The 23,741-nt window shown below is 35.0% G+C and overlaps 1 protein-coding gene across 1 annotated transcript; it reads left to right on the plus strand.

Annotated features, from left to right (window-relative positions):
• Positions 1-228: 228 nt before the first annotated feature.
• On the plus strand, positions 229-708 carry LOC131143915 (secreted RxLR effector protein 161-like). Its single transcript, XM_058092270.1, has one exon. The coding sequence runs from the start codon at positions 229-231 to the stop codon at positions 706-708; it is 480 nt and encodes a 159-aa protein (XP_057948253.1).
• The last annotated feature ends 23,033 nt before the right edge of the window (positions 709-23,741 follow it).

Consider the following 23,741-nt stretch of genomic DNA (forward strand, 5'->3'; position numbering starts at 1 on the left):
GAGAGTTAGGTTATATTTCTGGTTTTGTATGTCGATGACCTATTGTTGGCGAGTAGTGATATAGGCTTATTGCATGAAACAAAGAGAATTCTGACCAAAAATTTTGAGATAAAAGATCTTGGAGACGCCTATTTTGTATTGGGAATTTAGATACATCGAGATCGCTCTCGAGGTATACTTGGGTTATCATAAAAGAGCTATATCGAAAGGGTACTTACTAGATTTGGCATGAAAGACTGTCACCCAGGAGATACACCCATAACTAAGGGAGAAAGGTTCAGTCTTAGTCAATGCCCCAAGACTGTGGTTGAAAACAAAGAAGTGCAGAAGATTCCTTATGCATCAGTTGTAAGGAGTCTTATGTATGCTCAGGTATGTATGCGTCCGAATTTGGCGTACATAGTTGGAATTTTAGGCAGATATTTGAGTAACCCAGGATTGGATCATTGGAAGGCAGCCAAGAGGGTTATGAGGTATCTTCAGAGAACAAAAGACTACATGCTCACCTACAGGAAATCAGATCAACTTGAGATCATTGGGTATTCTGATTATGATTTCGTTGAATGCCAAGACAGCAAGAGATCCAATTCAAGCTATATCTATCTACTAGCTGGAGGTGCTATTTCATGGAAGAGTGTTAAGCAGACTCTCACAGCTCCTTCGACCATGGGATCAAAATTTATAGCATGCTACAAGGCATCTAATTAAGGAATTTTGTTGCGGAATTTTGTCCAGTTATTTATTCTACGTTTAGTTTTCTTAATTGAATAACATGATGATCTTGGGTTATAAGATTTTATGGATTAAAGTTATTTGTAACACCTTGTTGGATGGACTCGCTAATGAACTACATAAGTTTGAGACACTTTCAAAGATAAGAATTGAAGCTAAGTGAGTTTCTTAACAAGCACAATGATTTCTAGTGATTGACAACTCTTTTTTTTTTTTTTTTAAACGATGATGTCTGAAACCCCTTTAGACACTCAATTAATCCAAAGTGTTTTGAAATCAGAAGAAATTGATCTTATTCCAAAAGCAAAGAGGTTTATAAGGAAATCTATGGCAACCCTAGTGGAGGATGCTCTTCACCATAAGAGGCGCTTGGTACAAGCGTGTCATTGGACAACACTTTTAGGAGTTGAAACTAAATTATTAAGGAGTCATATAAGTGACAAGCTAATGTCTCAAAGAAAACGTATGTGCTTAAAGTGGACAACGTACTGCAAAAATACTACCCTACATCACTAAAAAGGTTAAAGACTCATAATCTACAGGTGTGACATCCCAATATGCATTCTAAGTGATTATGTTCTCTAATTTTATAACAAATGTTTCAATCACCACTACTATTTCTAATCCTTAATCCAACAAACAAATAAAGGTGACCAAAGAAGTATGCTTAAGCTAAGAATCAAGTTTGAGAATATAAATGGGATGTCAATGAAAAATCTTCCTAATGTCCTTTGGGCTTTCAAGACAACTCCCTATGTCTTGATTGGAAAACCTCTTTAACCTGACTTTTGGAACAAAGGTATTTGTATGGAGATTTGTACGTCTACCACTGCACTTAAATCTTATAGAATGTAGTTAAATTAGCTTCTTCCCATCCAAACATTTGGCCATGAATTTAAAAAATAGAAAAAGGAATAAAACTTAAGAATTTCATTAAAATTTTTAGAACCTCATTTTTTTTTATGAGCCTCACGGTTTCATTCAATTCTCTATTTTCTCGATCTTCCTTTTCCATCACAATGCGAAAAAAAAAAAAAAAATCGAACCTTAACAACAAAACGAGCTAGAAATATTATTGTCAAGGTGCATGAGACACTAGACAAATTGTCAAAATCTCAAAAGAATTTAAGCATAATATTTTTTATGACAATATAAGATTTACATGTTCGGCAATATAAGATTTACATGTCCAAAATTACACACCGATTAGGGGCAGCACTTTTACCATTCACATGATAAAATTGAAGTGGTAATATGATATTATGTAAGTGAAAGGTTTTGTGGAAGATCAATGACTTAACGGTATTTCTCGGAGCATATTTTTTCTTTGCTTTATGAATTCACGCCCTCAAAGTTTCTATTGGAGAAGTTAAGGGTTTGTTACATTATAAAAATTATTATTTTTTATTTTTATTTTTTTGAAGAACTACAGAAATTTTAGGTTTTTGAAGATTTATATTTAAAATGCAGAAAATTGTTGGCTTTTTAGTTGTATGGAATGGTTTTTCATTTCCTATTTATAGATTGCAAAATAGTTACAAAAAATAGAATTTATTTTCTAATTTTTTAAAAATTATATAAGGTAATGTTCGGAATCATAGATTTTGATACTCAAATTTGGATTTGTGTAGATTTGAAAGCAACGAAAAATACATTTTATAATATATTTTGTTTAAAGTGACACCAAATCTAAATGTATGACCCAAATTCTATACTCTAGATGTAAAGGAAGAAATCAAAAATATAAAAATAAAAAAAAGAATTTTTTAACTTTTTTATATAAATTTTGAAAAATTAAAAATAAGGTGGTATCTTATAATTATTTTAAAAATTAGAAATACGAAATAAAATTATTTTCTGCAAAAAAAATAGCACCAAACTTTTTATTATTTGTTATTTTTTTATACAAATGTTGTAAAACTAAAAAATTAGTTAACCCTTTTGTAATTCTTTGAAAAAAATTTTAAAAAAAATAAAAACTATTTCCACAACTAAATAGTTAAATTCATTTGATGTCTTTTAAAATTATTGTGAAAAAGTTTAACATCGGTTAATAAATAATAATATAACTTATAAAAAATAAATTTTAGAAATAAAATCATGGCCCTAGAAGCACCCCCAATGATTTCATTTGAAGTTTAAAAAACTCATTAATTAATCATTAAGTAAATTATAAAAAATTTAGATAGAAGACGACAATTTAGAAATTACATTAAACGTATTGATATTTTCATGGGAAGAATTCATGTATTAAAACTTTTCACAAAATAAAAATAACCATAAATTTATATGTACTTGCAAGGGGTGCAAGGGTTTTTGTCTCCACTTTTTTTCCTTTTATTTTTTTGGGATCTGTTTGCTTAGTTTTTCATGCACAAATTTATCTTCGGCTATATGTGTTTTTTTTTTTTTAATCAAGTGGGCAGATGGTTGTAACCCATATAATGATTTTGTTTTTCTTTTTAAATGTAGGGCAATAGTTTTATAAACCCAAAAAAATTACAACAACAACAAAATCAAGTCTTAAGTTTCACTAAGTGAAGTCGCTTATATGAATTATTTTTCGTCAATTTATGAGATTATGAACAATTTCTTTTGATAGATTTAGAAAAAATCGAAAAAAATTAAGAGAAAAAAAAATGGTTATAATCAAAGGACTGCCCTCACCTCACTCCTCACCATCTTCACATGTGACCAATGTGGGATGGGTCATATTGACCAGTGTACCCGGGTACACTTCATTGTCACCTTATTCTTAAGCCTTAACCATTCTCTTTCTTTTTCCACCTTTTCATTTAGAAAATACATGGATAAATAAATAAATAATTTTCCCTAATCTAGTTAATATTGTGAGTTAATTTATTTGAAAATAATTAAAGTTAACTTATTACTTCCCTATATATTTTATTTTACTTTTTTCTTGATAACTATTAACTAAACAAGAAAGAACAAAATTTTGTTCTTTTGTCCTCTTTTTATGTCCTCCAAGGCCCAAAGAGAGCATAATATTTAGGAATGATATTAAAAGAATTAAAAAGAAAATTTGCTATTTTGGACCCTTCTTAATGTTCGATCCATTTTAATATGATCACGATGTAAACATTTATATAGTCATACTGTAACGATCCAAAAATTCATACCATTTTTTTTATTTACACTGTCAAGCTATATCTTATAATTCTAATACTCTGTATACATATGCATATCATCATCACAGGCCAGAGTGGGTGCCGTGGTAAACTGTGCATTCTATGCATTATGCCTATGCAACGGAAAAACATAAATAACCAAACCATAACCCAAAATACACAATACCAGAGTACTATAGATCCACCATATACATATATGTACACCTTTCCAAAAAATCCCAAAATGCTAAGGGTTCTACAAATCAGCTAAAAACTCACCCCAGAACTATGTTGACTCAGCCATCTCCTCTATCTCTAAGCCGGCCCTACACGTCTCTCTAGGTTACCTGAAATGTTTATAATGCTGGGGCGAGACACCTCTTAGTAAGGAGAAACATGTTACACCAGTGTGTGGCATATGAGTTTATACGTAAAACATAATCTTCTATTAAAATTATAAATGAGAAATCATGTAAAAGTATCTGTACTATAACCCACATCTATGTCATTTAAAATACAGTAATTCTGAGTTAACTATTCAAACATACTTCTATCTATAATATATAATCTTTGTTTTCTGTGTATCTAGTATATGTATATAATTCTGAAAACTTTCCTGGATGGTTGTATGTCATGATTTAACCCCTCATAACAGGGTTGTGCATCCCGTAAACGGGACTAAACACTGGTTGGCCTACCAGTGCTAGTCTAACTGTATTTACATATATGTATATAGCTCAAAATGCCCACTCCACCTGGTCCGGATGCCAGGGAGCCCTCTACCCTACCTGTGGCACAATCGGCATTCAACACCATACTCTATCTGAGACGTCTGGTTGCACTATCTATACTATATAGTTATGGTACCGTACTCTGTAAATTGCTCTGTTCCATCAGGGTTTGATATTATATAATACTATTCTATATAACATCTATCTATTTTTACCATGATTTTGTATCAACTGTATTAATCATGACGCTATAATAATTGTATATATGTATTATCTCTATTTCTGTATGTCATGGTTTTATACTCTGTATATCACGGTTCTGTAAAACTTTGTATAATCATGGTTCTGTAAAACTCTATATACTCATGATTCTATAAAACACTGTATATTCATAATTTTGTAAAATACTATATATTCATGATTCTATAATTTGAATTTCATGGTATTGTGCAAGCTGTAACGATCTTAAAATTCTTATCATTTCATTTTTTTTTCTTTATATATATATATATATATATATATATATATATATAATACAGTAAACATTCCTACGCAGCAGAAACATATATCATTAAACCATTTATACATAAACTGTACAATACCAGATTCTAAAATATACAGACCATACACAAAAGTTCCACTCCAGTATTATCTATCCCAAAAACATACACATCTTTGCCAAAAACTCACCCTATGACCAGGGTGACCAAACACTCTCTCTATCCGCGAGTTTGATCTGCTCGCCTATCTGGCTCACCTGAAAAATGTGAGAATAAAGGGGTGAGTCGACGCTCAGTAAGTGGAAACATGCTATTACTAGTGTGTGGCAACTAAGTTAAGTATGCTTTTAAAATAATAACTGTTTTGTAATGCAATAAACAATCTGTAAATCATTTCTTTCAAACATATCTTTCCTTCTCAATTTAAAGTACACTGTATCATCTGTATTTTTCTACTTTTCATACTGATAATATCATACTATACTGTAAAACTGTAAACATATAAATATCTGTACTTTATCTCTAGGACTCTGTACATCATGATTTGACCCCTCATGACAGGGTTGTGCGGCCCGTAGGCGGGACTCTATCTGGTCGGCCCTCCAGATAGGTCATCATACTCTACACTACCTCAGCCCGGCCAAACTGCATCCTCTTCTAAGCTTGGGACTAGCTACTACCTCGTCAAACCGGCCCCCTCAACCCAGTGTACTGGGGAGCTGCATACTCTCCAAGCACAGCTGACGGTACCCACATACTATCTAAGATATGTGGTTGCACTCTATCTGTATCTAGCAACGATACCGTACTCTGTAATCTGTATCTGTCTATGTAACTTTCCTCAAGGATCTGATACTATATACATATATACATATATATATATATATATATATATATATATATATATATACTCTTTTACTATTTTCATCATGTTTCTAAAATTATCATAACTCTGTCTTTCTGTACTGTAAACACTGTATCTGTAGCATCTTAATACTACCTCTGTATATCTATCTGTGTATTCTGTATATATACTCTGTCTGTGTTCTGTATGTTATGGTAATAGGAAAAACTTGGCATGTTATAACACTGTCTATATATATATATATACTGTTTTGTAATAAACGGTAATATAAAATACTGATCTGTGTATCTGTATACATGTATATGGATATATGTATATAACTATTTTGTGAAGCCATCCATATAGAATCTGTATAAGCATGTACATTTCTTTGTGAATATAAATCTATATCTGTATAATCTCATATGCTGGAAAACTATATCAAATATATATACTATCTATATCTTTGTATCTAGTATAGTATGATGTTTCATAACAACTGCATAAATTCATTCTTTACATGAAAGTCTACTTAGGCCACACAAGCATTTATGCTCATTTCCTATAAAAGCTGTGTAATAAACTGGCATGAAAATATGTTTATAAAATCTCTATTAATTCTATAAAAACTCCTAGCATAGCATATTTACCTTACCTCAACTTTGAAAAGCCCCTATAAAAATCTGGCTGTATACCCACAGGATTCCTAACCCGACATTCTGAAAACACAATCCCCCATAACAAAACATCAGTATTTCCTAGTCTACATCATTTTCTATAACTGTCAGGAAGTCAAAAACTCAATAAAAGACCTTACCTAGAATTTGGGATGAAATCCAACTTCATTTTCTCGACGATCCGCTCCAGTAAACTTGTAGGGAATTCTACCGGGAGCATCGTGGTAGCCTCGGATCGTCGATCCGGTGACTGGTGGGGCCGAAAATGAAAAGAGAAGGGAGAAAGAGTCGTAGAGAGAGAGAGCTCGGAGGAAAATGATAAAAATCCCAGATTTCAACTATTTATAGAACAGAGGATTTCGTCGACAAGTCCTTCATAAATTTCGTCGATGAGGCCCTGTATTCGTCGACGAAATTCAGGCTGCCCCAGAACCCCTCTTGGCATTTTCTCATCGACGAAGCCTTGTGTTCGTCGACGAAATTTCTTAACCACTCATCGATGAATCCCTGTATTCGTCGACTAGTCCTTGTAATTTCTTGAATTTATTTTATTCTCCAAAATGTAATGTAGTCGACGAAGTCTACGGCCTCCTTCTGTTTCTGTATCTATTTTCCTCTCTCTTTAATATTTGAATATGAATATTTTCTGGGTCGTTACACAAGTTGTATGTCATAATTCTGTATAAACGTTTAAACTATAATTCTGTAAAATACTGTATAGCCATAACTCTGTAAATGAAACTCTATAATTTGTATATCGTGATTCTGTAAAAACTATATAATCATAATTTTGTAAATTTGTATAAAATTATGTAATATTTCAGTATTTCTCATGCCACACAATTAAATAAAACTCATTAAATTTAATTTGTAAAATTGTATAATTTTCATGCTCTGATGTTCAAAAAGCATACTTTATAACTCATAATCAAATACTATGCTTTATTAGTAAATTTTCTAATTTAACTAGCATAACATGTTTCCCTTACCTTACTATCTGAGAACTATTTATTATTTTCCTATTTCACGCTTGCGGCGTTCGTAATTTAAACGCCTTGAAATTATATTCATGAATTTTCCCCAATTAATCCACTGAGTTTCCAAAATAATTGTCATATTCTTATTTTCCCAAACCTATATATTTCAATTTATCTACAGAATGTCAACCACACAAGTATTACTATCTTTACCTTATTTCTTGGGAAAATACTTGCCGAAACTCTAACTCTTGCCTGCATCTTTTACACCATAACCCTGTATTTTACAAAATTTCAATTCCTTAGTTCAACCCAAAACTAAATTCATATTCACATTCTTAAGCTTATAAATCCATAAAACCAAATAAACTACTAATAAACACCCAAACTACACCCTTACCTTGGTTTTAGAATGGTGTCTGAACCCCTCAAATCAAAATTCCACTTCAGTAAACTGGTAAAGAATCGACCCCCGATCTTAAAAATGGGGTCGGATCATCAATCGGAGGTATTTGAAGTGAGAAAATGAAAAGAGAGAGAGAGAGAGAGAGAGAGAGAGAGAGAGAGAGAGAGAGAGAGAGAGAGAGAGAGAGAGAGAGAGAGAGAGAGTAGCAGCTTGTGAGAGGAGATAGAGAGAACTTTGAAATTTAACAAAGAAATCGCATGCAAACAAATATATACATTTTGTCTCTGGCCAAAACTATCAACGGTTTTATCTGGCTTTCTAGGAAACCGTCGCCAGTTTCCTTTTAAACTGGTTCGAAATTACCGTTTACCATTTACCCAGTCGGGGTAAAATTGCCAAAATCATCGCCAATTTTCTTTCCCCCCTTAGAAAACCAGTGTCGATTTTCTCCTGCCTCAGCCAAAAATCCACTTTTCCTTATTTATTTTAGTTTTATATTTTTTGAGTCTCTACATTTTTCCCTCCTTATAAAATTTCATCCTCGAAATTTGCTATTTATGCCCATTTTCTGAAGAATTTTCACTATTTATTTTATTAGTTACCCTCACTTATGGTGGAGGAATACCATGGTTACAATTATGGTTCTGGGAGTTTACAAGTATATACATAAAAGAAAATTCTCCCAAAACACTATCTATATTATAACCTAAAATACAACTCATTCATACATTATCCTGCTCTACATAAAAATAAAATCAAACTATATTTACTTTACCTAAAGTATAACTATTCCTTTTCTATCTAATACTGATCCCCACTGAACTGATGGGGTATTTCTGTCATATCTCCTCCTCCAACTCCCACGAAACCTCCTCCACATGATTTTTACTAGTAGAATTCTCTTAGTGCGCAACTCCTATTCTTTTCTATTTAGAATCTGCACTAGTGTTTCCTCATATGCTAAAGTATATCTCTAAGCTCTATCTCCTCGTAGCTGATCACGTGGGAGGGATCTAAGACGTATTTCCTCAACATGGAAACATGGAATACGTCATATATCTTGGATAGAGTTGGTGGTAAAGCTAGCCTATAGGCGACTGAACCCACTCTCTCAAGTATCTCGAATGGGCCAATAAACCTAGGACTCAGCTTACCCTTCTTCCCAAACCTTATAGCTCCTCTCAGCGGTGCTACTCTTAAAAATACCTGATCTCCCACATCAAATTCTAACTTCCGGCGACGAGTATTTGCGTAGCTTTTCTATTGACTCTGAGCTACACTGATTCTGTCTTTAATAAGTCAGACTTTATCATACGCCTGCTACACTAATTCTGACCCCTTTCACCCATTTCATCCTAGTATAATGAAGAACGAAACCTCCTACTATATAATGCCTCGTAAGGCAACATCCTGATGCTGGCCTGGTAGTTATCGTTATATGCGAACACAACCAACAGCATATATTGGGTCCAACTACCCTTGAAATCCAACACGCATGCTCATAACATATCCTCAAGTATCTGGATCTTCCTTTCTGTTTGCCCATCAGTATGAGGATGAAATGTCATGTTGAATGCTAACTGAGACCCCAAAGCATCCTATATGCTCCTCCAAAATCGTGATGTAAATTGTGGGTCTCAGTATGAAATTATGGATACTAGCACACCATAGAGTCAAACTATCTCCTGAATGTATAAGTCTGTCAGTATGTTCATTAAATAGCTAACTTTAATAGAGAGAAAATGAGCAGTCTTCGTCCATCGATCAATGACCACCCAAATTGCATTCTTTCTATGCAGCTCCAGCGGTAACCCTGTAACAAAATCCATGGAAATATGATCTCACTTCTACTCAAGGATGTGGAGTGGCTGCAATTGTCCTGCCGGTCTCTGGTGCTCAGCCTTTACCTACTAGCACATCAAGCACTGTTCCACAAATTTTGCTATTTCCTTCTTCATACCCTTCACCATAATATCTCCCGAAGGTCCCGATACATCTCAATACTTCCAGGATGGACTATGTATAAAGATTTGTACGCCTCCTCTAGGATAGTTCTCTTAATTTCAGAATCTACAAGTATGCACAGTCTGGTACAGAACCTCAAAGCTCCATCATCTGAAATATTAAACTCCTCCCCCTAACCATCTTGCTCTTTATCCATCAGTTCTTCTAATTTTAGATCATTCTTCTGAGTAGCTTTAGTCCTCTCCTATAGGGTAGGTTGTAACACTAGGTTGGTAATAAATGTCTAGTGACCATTTTCTACTAATTCCACACCAAGCTTCTCCAAATCCATCTGAATCAAATGTTGAATCCCCTCTACTAATAATGCTGCTCCTACTAATTTCTGATTCAGAACATCAGCCACCACATTTGCCTTCCCTGGGTGGTAACTAATAGTGCAATCATAATTTTTTATCTGCTCTAGCCATCTTCTCTACCTCATATTCAATTCTTTCTGGGTGAAGAAATACTTTAAACTTTTATGGTCAGTGAAAATCTCAAATCTCCCACCATAAAGATAATGTCTCCAGATGTTCAAAGCATACACTACTGCAGCTAACTCTAAATCATGTACCATATAATTCTTTTCATACTCTTTAAGGTACCGAGAAGCGTAAGCAATAAAACTTCCGTCATACTGCATCAACATGCATCTGAGTCCCCTCAATGATGCGTCACTGTATATAACAAGTTCATCCTCTCTTGATGGGATAGATAACACCAGTGCAGAGACAAGCCGTTGTTTTAATTCTTGTAAACTCTGTTCACACTCATCGGTCCATTCGAATTTCACATTTTTTCTAGCGAGTCATGTCAGCAGACCCGATAATTTGGAAAAACTATCCACAAAACGCTAATAGTACCTTGCCAGACCTAGGAAGCTTCTAACCTTGTGAACGTTCCCCGATCTCACCCAATTCACCACTGCTTCTATCTTACTCGGGTCTACTGATATGTCGTCCCCAGAGATCACATGCCTAAGGAAAGGGACCTGCCTCAGCCAGAATTTACATTTCTTGAATTTAGCATATAGCTTCTTTTCTCTCAGTACTTGCAGTACTAGCCTCAGATGTTCTTCATGCTCTTCAAAACTCTTCGAGTAGACCAGTATATCATCAATGAATACCATAACAAACTGGTCCAAGTACTGATGAAACACCCAATTCATTAGGTCCGTAAATACTGTCGATGCATTAGTCAATCCGAACGACATTACCAAGAACTCATAGTGCTCGTAACTGGTTCGAAAAGCTATCTTCGAAACGTCCTCTACTTTAACTTTTACCTAGTGATATCCTGATTGAAGGTCAATCTTGGAGTAGACCTGGGTCCCTTAGAGTTGATCAAATAAATTATTGATTCATGGAAGAGGATGTTTATTCTTGACTGTCACTTTATTTATCTCTCTATAATCAATGCACATCCTCATAGTCCCATCTTTCTTTTTCACGAACATAACTGGTGCTCCCTGACTCACTCGAAAAATGAGCAGCCCAAAAGTTATTCTAAGTATAGGAGTTCAGTTGTGCAATACTTAGCCAAAAGTCCAAATCGTCTCCTTGGGGAATGTAGTTTAATTCCAAATTTTGTGTAATTCCAACAGAAAATACAAAATGAAAGGGTTATTGAACACAATTCAGATTCGGGTTTCCTAGGATGTTTGAGATTCTTTTTTTGATGAATAAAAAAAAACAACGGGAAATTTAAATTATGAATCCTAATCACGCACTAAATTAACAACGAGAAACGAATCCTATGTTTAATCAGCCAAGCAAGAATTAAAACCCACGTTTGAACTTCGGAAAAATACTACGATTACTTTAAGCAAAAACTTAAGCATGCAATAAATAAACAAAAACTCAATCAAACACAAACTCAAACAAAAACCAAATTTTTAACGCGATCAAAAACTTAAACCAAAATTAAAACTTTAACAAAACAATAAATGGAAACACAATAAAAATTCAGATCTTAATTAAACCGAACTTAAATTAAATAGAACCCACAAAAGTTAAATTCCAAAGAAGATTTTTTTTTTATTTCTTTTTTTTTAGATCAGCTGAACTTTAATGAGATGAAATAATAACCCAAGCAAAAATCAACTCCAATAATAATATTAATTAAGAAGAGAAATAAAATAAATAAAATTTAATAATAATAACCCAACAAGATTCAAAAGTTTAAAACTTTAATTAAAATTCTACTAAAAAATAACAATCATTCAAATGTTTAAAAGCAAGAACAAAAAAACTAAAGAAAAAGAGAAGAAAAAAAAAGAAAGTAAAAAGAAGGAGAGAGAAAGAGAGCAGTGTGGCTGGCCCGTGAGTGTTGAAGCAACAGCAGCAGCAGTGGCTTGGGTTCCTCCTTAAGCAGCAGTAGACTGCAGCAAGGCCTTCGGGTTCCTCCTCTTCACATAGCAGCAAAGCAAGGAGGCCTTCTCAGGTTGCAGCAATTGAGGCAACACAGCAGGGACATGACTTCGGCAAGGTGGGTCTTTGGCAGCACAACAGGAGGAGAACAAAGTTAAGAGGGAGAATGAGGCTGAGATGGAGAGAAGGAAGAGGAGAGGGAAGAGAGCAACTTCGAGTTGGTAGCACGAAGAGAAGAGACAGCAAGGAGAAAAGGGAAGAGAAAAGAAAAGAGAGGAAAGAAAAAAAGATAAGAGAGAAGAGTGGGGCCAAAAGGGAAGAGAGAGACGAGAGGAGAGGGAAGAGAGAAAGAAAGAGAGGAGAGTTAAAAGAGATTGAAAGAGAAAAGAGAAGAAAGGGAAAGTGAAGAGGGGGCAAAAGTCACAGGAGGCTGCCCTAGAGAATGAATAAAAAAGAGCCCCCTTTTTTCGAAGCCCTACCTAGCGCACAAGAGACCACACCTGGCTACGTGGCCGAGTCAAATCAGGACATAAATGTAAATTTATTTATTTTTTCTTTTCTTTTCTTGTTTCTTCCTTTTTTTTATTTCCCAATGCACAAACCCGATTTTGACCTTCCTATAGCCCGTAACTCTCAAAACTCAAAACACAAAAGTTGTAGAGAATTTCCTTGGCTTTCCACAACATTTTGAAACATCTCGATCTGAGCTCAGATGGGAGAATTATGCCCAGATTACGAAGTACTATCAGCTTTTAATATCCATAAATTACCTTGCGATAATAAAATACCAAAAATTCATAAATTATTCGATAAAATTCAAATATTATAAATAGAGCGCAATGTTAAAATATTAAGCACAATTAGGCATTTAATTAAAAATATAATCGTTAATGCATGATTTTAAATACCTAATTACGCAATTTATGCCCGAAATCACTCCCCAAGGTGACACACTAGGCCTGATAAATCTTTTATTCAACAACTCCTGCAACTGGTCTTTCAATTCTTTCAGTTCAGTTGGAGCCATTTTGTAGGGTGCCTAAGACATCGGTACTGACCCTGGTAGTAAATCTATGGCAAATTCAATCTCTCGATCTGGTGGTAACCCACAGGTAATTCCTTTGGAAACAAATATGGAAATTCTCTGACCATTGGAATATCAACTTGTTTCAATTCTTCCTTTGACATTTCCTTTACATAAGCAACATACTCCTAGCAACCACCCTGAAGCAACCTCCTCACTTGAATAGCCAACACTAACTGTGGCGAGGCACATACATATGACCCCACGAATCTGAATTCCTGCACTCCCAGGGGTATGAAGATCACCTCTTTTTTACGGCAATCAATGCTAGCGTAATTAGCTGCCAGCCAGTCCATACCCAATATCACATCGAATCCCTGCATGTCCATCGGATAGTTTCTAAGCACCCTTCTACACCTCATGTTAGCCTTACAAGGCTTAACATCTTGTTTTGATGCTAACAAACAAGTAGAACTTAACATGCTTTGTTTAAGTGATGTATTTTCAGGACTCAATGATGAATGCAAGGTTAAAGAATTCATGCAAGCTTGTACTTGAAAGAATGATGATTATATCAAGCATGAGGCATGTACTAAAACTTGAAGATCATGAGAGCATTGATATAAAAGAAAAAGCTTTAAGAATGAAAGCCCAAGTAATCAACATGGACAGCTCAAAGAAAGATGAAGCAAGCATAAAGACCTCAAGGAATTCAAGGATTGAAAATTTGAAAGAGTCTAGGAAATTTTATGTAGGTATTTCAAAGAATTTCAATATGGATGCATGAAACTCTTAGGTTAATTTATTGGACCTAGATACCTTTTAACATACTTGGAAACTATTTTTATAAGGTCAAAAATTGTTTCAAAAATGATAGAATCATTTTTAGAATGAAAAGCACAAAAAAGAGGATTTCTCAATTGCTGTCAATTTTTCTACATCCGCATTGATGTACATTTATTTCCATAAAAAAATATTTATTTTAAAATGTGATCAACATGAAAGTTTTATAATTTTCTCTTAGATTTCATTTCATACCAAGAACGTCAAATTTAGAGTTACACATAAAAAGTTATGATAAAAATACTAAAGGGTGCTTGAAGCTAACAACATAACAGTCCACTGTCAAGAATTGGGCAGTCGACTGCCAGTGCACTTTAAGGCGTCTATTCGTTTTTGGACATCCGACTGTAAACTTACTATCCCTTGGGTTTAATTGGACAGAGGACTGCCAAAAATGGACAGTCATCTGTCACGCGGCTATTTGAATTTTTTCATAATGATCAAATTTTTAAATGAGGTTGCTTGGGGCTCAAAATTTGTGGAAACTTGGGGAATACTCCAAGTCACTTGGGAATCAACTTACATACCTTTTAAATTCTATAAATAAGCCTAAAAGATCATTGAATCAATGCACCAAGAATTCAATTCGGCAAAAATTCAAAATCTCTCTCAATTGCTCTCAAATTCTCAAGGCTATCTCTTTCTCTCAACTTGCACGAATTCAACTAAATTTTTGTTGATCTTCTTCCACCAAAATTGTGCTACAAATTCTAAATCTTTCAATCATTGAAAGAATTAATTGGTGATATACTTCCTTGAGCTTCAAGTTAATTTCCATATTGTTATTTACTTTGAAGTATATTATAGTTTTGAATTGTTGTACTAATAAGCTATTTTAGGAGCAAATTATTTATACACAAATATTTGACTTGTATCTTGTAGATTGACGATTCCAAGGATTTTTTGGATCATTGGCTAAGCAAGGGGATATTGCTTAGAGAGGTGGGGCTCTAGCCTACTAAAGGAGTGACCGGACGAGGGGATATCGTTTGGAATAGGCGGACTCTAGCCTTAACCAATGAGTGTTGCAAAGGTATTGTTCATCCCATCAAAGGAACACGTTTAGTGAATCCTTTGGTGGTTTTCCAAAGGCGGGGACGTAGGTTGGGTATAAACCGAACCTTATAAAAATCTCTGTCTCACTCTTCCTTTCCCTACTCTTTATTTTTAGTACATATTTAAATTGTGTGGATGGTTTAAATTGAAAATCATATATACTACGTATATTTGGGAATCAAGTAAACTTAAAGTTTAATTTTGATTTGGGTTGCGAAAATCGAAAGGGAGTACGTTGGTTAAACCATATCTTGCGGAAATCATACGGGAATACGTGACTTGGTTAATATCCCAAAAATAAATTAACTGAGAGTTTATTTGAATTCTGAATATTGGGAAGAGTGTGGATATTGTGTTGATTGGATTTCATATTACACATCATATTAAAGAAGCAAATCCATTACTACAGGGCTTGATTCAAATTTATAACCAGGGCTGACAACAAAAGCTGAGAGTTGAATTTAATATATTGATATATTGTGGTTGAATGGTTTAAAGTTTGAATGTGTTTATATTCCAAAGAGTGTTGAATCTTGCATACTTTCATTAATCTAATAGTGCTGCGATTAACCTAAACTTGGCAAATAAATTGGTTGTTTGGTTTGGATATTGTGCTTAATTGATTGGTTGTTCAATTGTGTTGTTGATTGGATAAAGGAAACTAAGTTCTTGTGTGATTGACAAAATAAACAATCAAGTTAAGAATTGGTTAAAAGAAATAAAAGAATTCTAAAGGATTCTTAAAAGGAATTAAAAAGAAAATTTTAAAATCCAATTCACCCCCCCCCCCTCTTGGGACTACACCTTGCTTTTCACCTCACTACTGCTCCAATCGACGTAGCTACTAACAACTCAACATCTAACATCTATGTCTCATCCCCATATAATTTAACATATATCGACAACACAAAATAAGGGTGGCACTTGAGTCAAACAAAACAATAAATTTATATGGTAAAATAGTAAGAATACCTGTCACGACATCCCCGACAGTCTTAGCGTCTCCCGGTGTCAATGCATAAACCCTCATCGGGGATGTGTTCCTCTGCTGGCCGCCACCCCTGGGTGCCTGATTATGTCTTCGGATTTGTCTAGGGGCTCGTGCATTGTTCAATAGCTAATGACACTCCCGTGCTATGTGTTCAGGTCTACCACATCTGTAGCAAACATCGTTTCCCAACCGGCATGCTCTCGTATGTCTCCTACCACATATAAGGCAAATAGGGTATGCCTGCTCGCCCTAATACCCATGATCCCCCCTCTCCTATTTATGAGCTTTACCATATCTACCTCCTCTCCAAAGGCCTCTGTTGGACCCTGCCTGGAATCTCGGAGGTGTGGGCCTCTTTCTCTGGATCGGTGCTCTCACATATTTTTGTTCACTCTCCTTGGCTACTGTGGCCTTATCAACCAATTTTGAGAAATCCTACACTTTTGGTAAACTTCTTAATGGTACAGCCATGATCTGTCGATGGGCCTTCCTGCTCTCTAGAGCTCCATGCAATCTCAGTCATAACTTGCTGAGCTACATTGCGTAGAATGACATTAGAATCCCCACCGCCCCTACCAGAAGGTTCAACACCATCGTCCCCACTAGCATGAGCACTGCTATTTCCTAGATCCATCCTGCAACAACACCAAAATAAGTTGAAAATCTATACCTCATAACATTACTCTTACATTAATCTAAATAAGATATCACCTTACCACTTATTTCTAATTTATGGTTCAGTCCTACCATCCGGAAGTTCCTGTCTCCAAATTGTGAGACAAAACCCAAAATTCTCACCTCAATGTCCTAGCATTAACTCACTGAAATTCTGATCTATCCTAATTTCCATTCTCTCCCAGATCTATTCCTATACTCTAGTATTGTTTTCCGATATACACTAAAGTCTATAGAACCTAGCAACCTACGCTTTGATGCCAAATTATAATGACCCAAAAATTCATACCATTTTTTTTATTTACACTGTCAACCTATATCTCATAATTCTAATGCCTTGTATACATATGCATATTGTAGTGACCCATAGAATTTATAATATTTAAATAATAAAAGAAAGGGAGAAAAGGAAATTAAAAGGGGGTAAACAGGTCTAGCGTTCGTCGACGACGCGACGTATTGGGCTCGTCGACGAGGGTACTCTTCATCGACGAGAAAATACTGAGAGGGGGTTTTGGGCATCTTTGAATTTCGTTGACGAGTGAAGGGTTCATCGACGAATTGCCTATTGACCTCGTCAATGAAGGCTAGTGTATAAATAGGCCAAATCTTCATTTTTTGCCGAAAACTCATTCACCACTCTCATTTTCTCTCTCCTCTTCGATTCTCCTTCCTTCACTATCAATTTCTGGCCAGATTTCTGCCGATTCGACGATTTGAAGCCACCACGATACTTCTGGGAGAGTTCTCTTCAAATCTGCTGGAGTGGATCATCGGTGTGGCTGAGTTGGAAACCATCTCAGATTTAGGGTAAGGTTTTCTACTTAGTATTTGACTTTTTGACAATTGTAGAAAGCGTAGTACATGTAGAAATATTGAAATTTAGTTATGGGGAATGTCGTTTTCATGGTGTTGATCGGGGAACCCTGCGGGTGCTGGATTATTTTCTTAGCGATTTTTTTCAAGAATCAGGTAAGGGAATAAACTAAGCTAGTTAATTTATGAAAATGTATGTATGATATTACAATATCTGATTTCAGGAAAATAAATATATTTATATATATACTTTATATTTGGGAAATACTGTTGAAAATGATGGTATGTTAAATATACGAAAAACCTATTTCGTGTGGCATGAGTGGAAATTATTATGAAATACTATTTTCTGGGAATATGATAAAGATATGAATTTTTATAATAGAAAACCGGCGTACGGACCGAGATTTTTATATGTTTGTCGGCGTACGGACCAAGCTATGTGTATGATTTTTCGACGTATGAGCCGAGCTATGAATATGTTTTGTCGGCGTACGGGTCGTACAATGTATATGATTTACCAGCGTACGAGCCGAACTATGGATATGATTTTCCAGTGTACGGGCTAAACTATGGATATGATTTGCTGGCGTACGGGCCGATGATTTTCATGATATACATTTATATGCAAAACGACATGATGATATTGTTTTGGCAATTAATAGTATGAAATATCCATGTATCACAGTTTCATTATATGTTATATGTTATCAGAACCTGGTTGGCTTGATTTAGGCTAACACTTGCACGGTATCGATGTTATGTGTTCATGATTTATCATGATATTTATGTTAACGCCGTTGTACGGAGTGGTGTGAGATTGGATGGTCGATGTGGTTTAAGAAGTGTGAGCGGCCCTAGTGTACGGACTAGGTCTGACAGACCCATCGGACTTACAGACTGTACTTTTGACTTGGCAGTGGTTGGCCAACCATTGTCAGGTCCCGCCTTCAGGCCACACAACCCAATCATGTGGGGGTAATACATGACAACAGCCATCTAACCTACCAGGAATGTTTTTGTATTGTTATTATATGAGATGAGTTATGCTATGAGAATACAGTATGTTCTGTCATGTTATGATTATACATGTTTTCCTAGAAATATATATATATATATATATATATATATATAATTTTACTAGTTATGTTTATGATTATATATATATCACAAAAATGTTCATGTTGCCACACACTAGTGTTAGTTTATTTCCCTTACTGAGAGGTGTCTCACCCTGAATTTCATAAACATTTCAAGAGCCCCTGATAGGAGAGCGGGTAAAGCTCCGTTGATATAGTACCGTTGATCTGCCCTCTCTGAAGGGTAAGTTTTGGTGGGGACGGTTGGATTTTGTGGGAAACGTCCTTAGGTCTTTATTATTTGGGATGTGTATATAATGGATGTAATAACTCTAGTATTGTGATGGATGGTTTTGTATTTATGATATTATGATTGTATGTTTCCTGTTGCTCAGGCTTTCGTTTATATTTTTATTGTGTCCTTGGTACCCACGGGTCCAAGTGGATTATGATCTGCTGATTTTTGTGATATTGATTTTATTATATGTAAAAAATGTGGAAATTAAGTAAGTCATCACACATATCATTATCACGGGCCTAGAGTGGGTACCGTGGTAAACTGTGCATTCTATGTATAATACCTATGCAGCAAAAAAATATAAATAACCAAACCATAACCCAAAATACACTATACCAGAGTACTACAAATCCACCATATACATATATGTACACCTTTTCCAAAAATCCCAAAATGCTGAGGGTTCTACAACTCACCCCAAAACTATGTTGACTCAGTCATCTCCTCTATCTCTGAGCCGGCCCTACACGTCTCTCTAGGTTACCTGAAATGTTTATAATGCTGGGGTGAGACACCTCTCAGTAAGGAGAAACATGTTATACCAGTGTGTGGCATATAAGTTTATACATAAAACATAATCTTCTATTAAAATTATAAATGAGATATCATGTAAAAGTATTTGTACTATAACCCACATCTATGTCATTTAAAATACAGTAATTTTGAGTTAATTATTCAAACATACTTCTATCTATAATATATAATCTTTGTTTTCTGTGTATCAAGTATATGTATATAATTCTAAAAACTTCCCTAGATGGTTGTATGTCATGATTTAACCCCTCATGACAGGGTTGTGCAGCCCGTAGGCGGGACTAAACACTGGTTGGCCTACCAATGCTATTCTAACTGTATTTATATATATGTTTGTAGCTCAAAATGCCTGCTCCGCCTAGTCCGGATGCTAGGGAGCCCTCTACCTTACCTGTGGCACAATCGACATTCAACGCCATACTCTATCTGAGACGTCTGGTTGCACTATTTATACTGTATAGTTACAGTACCGTGCTCTGTAAACTGCTCTGTTCCATCAGGGTCTGATACTATATAATACTATTTCTATATAATATCTATCTGTTTTACCATGATTCTGTATCAATTGCATTAACCATGACACTATAATGACTATATATCTGTATCATCTCTAGTTCTGTATGTCATGGTTCTATACTCTATATATCATGGTTCTGTAAAACTCTGTATAATCATGGTTCTGTAAAACTCTGTATAATCATGGTTCTGTAAAACTCTATATAATCATGGTTCTGTAAAACTCTGTATAATCATGATTCTGTAAAACACTGTATATTCATAATTTTGTAAAATACTATATATTCATGATTCTGTAATCTAAATTTCATGGTACTGTGCAAAATGTATGTCATAATTCTGTATAAACGTGTAAACTATAATTCTGTAAAATACTGTATAGTCATAACTCTGTAAATGAAACTGTATAATCTGTATATCGTGATTCTATAAAAACTATATAATCATAATTCTGTAAATCTGTATAAAATTTGTTAATATTCTAGTATTTCTCATGCCTCACAATTAAATAAAACTCATTAAATTTAATTTGTAAAACTGTATAATTTCCATGCTCTGATTTTTTCGAAAATCATACTCTATAACTCATAATTAAATATTATGCTTTATTGGTAAATTTTCTAATTTAACTAGCATAACATGTTTCCCTTACCTAACTATCTGAGAACTGTTTATTATTTTCCTGTTTCACGCTTGCGGTGTTCGTAATCTCAACGCCCTGAAATTATATACATGAATTTTCCCCAGTTAATCCACTGAGTTTCCAAAATAATTGTCATATTCATATTTTCTGAAACCTGTATATTTCAATTTATCTACAGAATGTCAACTAGACAAGTATTACTATCTTTACCTTATTTCCTGGGAAAATACTCGCCGAAACTCTAACTCATGCCTACAACTTTTACACCATAACCCTATATTTCAAAAAATTTCAATTCCTTAGTTCAACCCAAAACTAAATTCATATTCACATTCTTAAGCTTATAAATTCATAAAACCAAATAAACTGCTAATAAACACTCAAACTACACCCTTACCTTGGTTTTATAATGGTGTCTGAACCCCTCAAATCAAAATTCCACTTTGGTAAACTGGTAAATAATCGACCCAGGATCTTAAAAATGGGGTCGGATCATCAATCGGAGGTATTTGAAGTGAGAAAATGAAAAGAGAGAGAGAGAGAGAGAGAGAGAGAGAGAGAGAGAGAAAGAGAGAGAGTGTGTGTGTAATGACCTGCTAAATAAACTGACTTTATATATATACTCTACATACTCTGATACCATACTAGGGGGTAAACCCATTTATTAACCTAAACAGCAAGAAGCAGAAACTAAATAAACATATCCATATGTAAATATATACAATACCATACCACACAATACCAGAGTGCTACATGTTTCCCAAAAATACACACATATCTCTGTTCCCAAAGCACCCTCAACTAGCTAGGGTATACAAAATCATTCCCAAAAATGTACTCACTCTTTGACAGGGCACCACAGAAGCCTCTCTACCTGCGAGCCTGATCTGCTCGCCTACCTAGATCACCTGAAAAAATAATTCAATACTAGGATGAGCCAACGCTCAGTAATAAGAAATATGTTATTGCTAGTGTGTGGCAAATGAGCTACTATATATCATGGAATCTGTTTTCATGTAAACATGTATAACTGAATATGTAAGTACGGTATAAGTAATAAAATTCATCACCTTTATCCCTATTGCTTAACATGACAGTATTGGAGTTTATTATTAAAAATACTTCTAGTATAAGTATGTTCCCTGTTTCTGCAAATCTATACATACGTAATAACAACTGAAAATGTTCCCTGTGGCTATCTGTGTGTCATGACTTACCCCCTCATGACAGGGTTGTGTGGCCCGTAGGCTGGATTTACCCTGGCTAGCCAACCAGGAATAAATCACTATACTACATAGGTCAATCTACCCACCTCAACCCATATCTAGATGGGGAGCCTAACCTCTTCACGGGCTTAGGTGAACGACATTACCACGTATTATCTAAATAGGTGGTTGACCTCATAAAGGAACATAGTATCTGTAGCAACAGTACTGTGCTCTGTAGCTGCAAGTCCAACAGGGTCTGATATCATATAATATATATATATATATATATATATATATATATATATATATATATATGATTTACCATGATTTTGAAGCACTGAATTAACCATGATGTTGCATAACTACACTGTAATTCATATGTCGTAATACTGAGAACTGTATAATCATATTACTGAAGTTGCATAATCATAATACTGAAACTGCATAATCATAATACGGATAGTCGTGTAATCACGGTATTAAGATTCATAAAATCTTGGTATTAAAACCCATAAAATCATGGTACTAAAATATCGTAAAATCAGGATACTGAAAATATCGTAAAACTTATATTCGTGCTATATTCATATTCAAAAGTCACACGATACTGTAATACATAATTTTCATCATTAAATAAACTGTATAGTATTTTAAAAGTTCCTAGCATAGCATATTTCTCTTACCTGACTATTAGAAAGCCCCTATGAAATACTAACCTAACACCCGCAGGGCCTCCTACAAAACACCCTAAAAACAATATTTGTCAGAACATAATATCAGTATTTCTCCACCTACATCATTTTCTATAACTATCATAAGGTCAAAAAGGGACTAACAGGTCTTACCCTAAATTTGGGATGAAATCCAACTCAATCCCACCAACGATCCGTCCTGGCAAACTTGAAGCGAATTCTGCCAGGAACGTCGTGGTGGCTTCGAATCGTCAATCCGGCGTCTAGCGGAGCCAGAAACGAAGAGAGAAAGGAGAGGGTTCGTAGGTGAGAGAGAGGAGGGAGAGAGCGAAAGGCGCGAGAAATGAGTAAAAATCCAGTTTTTAGCTATTTATAGGGAGGGATTCGTCGACGAGACACATCACCTCGTCAACGATTCCTTCATTAAATTCATCGACGAGACCCTGTGTTCGTCGACGAAATTCAGAGTAGCCAAAATTATCTCTCGGTATTTTCTCGTCAATGAAACCTTGTGTTCATCGATGAAATCCTGAAGGCCTTTGTCGATGAAACCCTGTGTTCGTCGACGAAATCTTGAACACCTTCGTCGATGAAACCCTGTGTTCGTCGACGAAGTTTGGGCAATTTCCTGAAATTATGATTATCCCCAAAAATGCAATGTCGTCGACGAACGCAGTCTATGGCCTCTTTCTGTTTCTGTTTTTGTTTCTATTTCCTCTGCCTCTTTATTATTATAATGCTATTATTTTCCGAGTCACTACAGGGAGAACTTTGAAATTTAACAAAGAAATCGAATGCAAACAAATATATACATTTTGTCTCTAACCAAAACCGTCGACGGTTTTATCTAGCTCTCAGAAAATCGTCGTCGGTTTCCTTTTAAACCGGTCTAAAATTATCGTTTACCCTTTACCCAGTTGCGGTAAAATTACCAATACCATCTCCGGTTTTCTTTACCCCTCAGAAATTCGGCGTCGATTTTCTCCTGCCTCAGCCAA

This window comes from Malania oleifera, chromosome 12, assembly GCF_029873635.1.
Source record: "Malania oleifera isolate guangnan ecotype guangnan chromosome 12, ASM2987363v1, whole genome shotgun sequence".
NCBI classification, from domain to species: Eukaryota; Viridiplantae; Streptophyta; class Magnoliopsida; order Santalales; family Ximeniaceae; genus Malania; species Malania oleifera.

Bases quoted from the DNA above. Each gene is read 5' to 3' on its own strand.
- LOC131143915 (XM_058092270.1), top strand. From the start codon at position 229: ATGAAAGACTGTCACCCAGGAGATACACCCATAACTAAGGGAGAAAGG.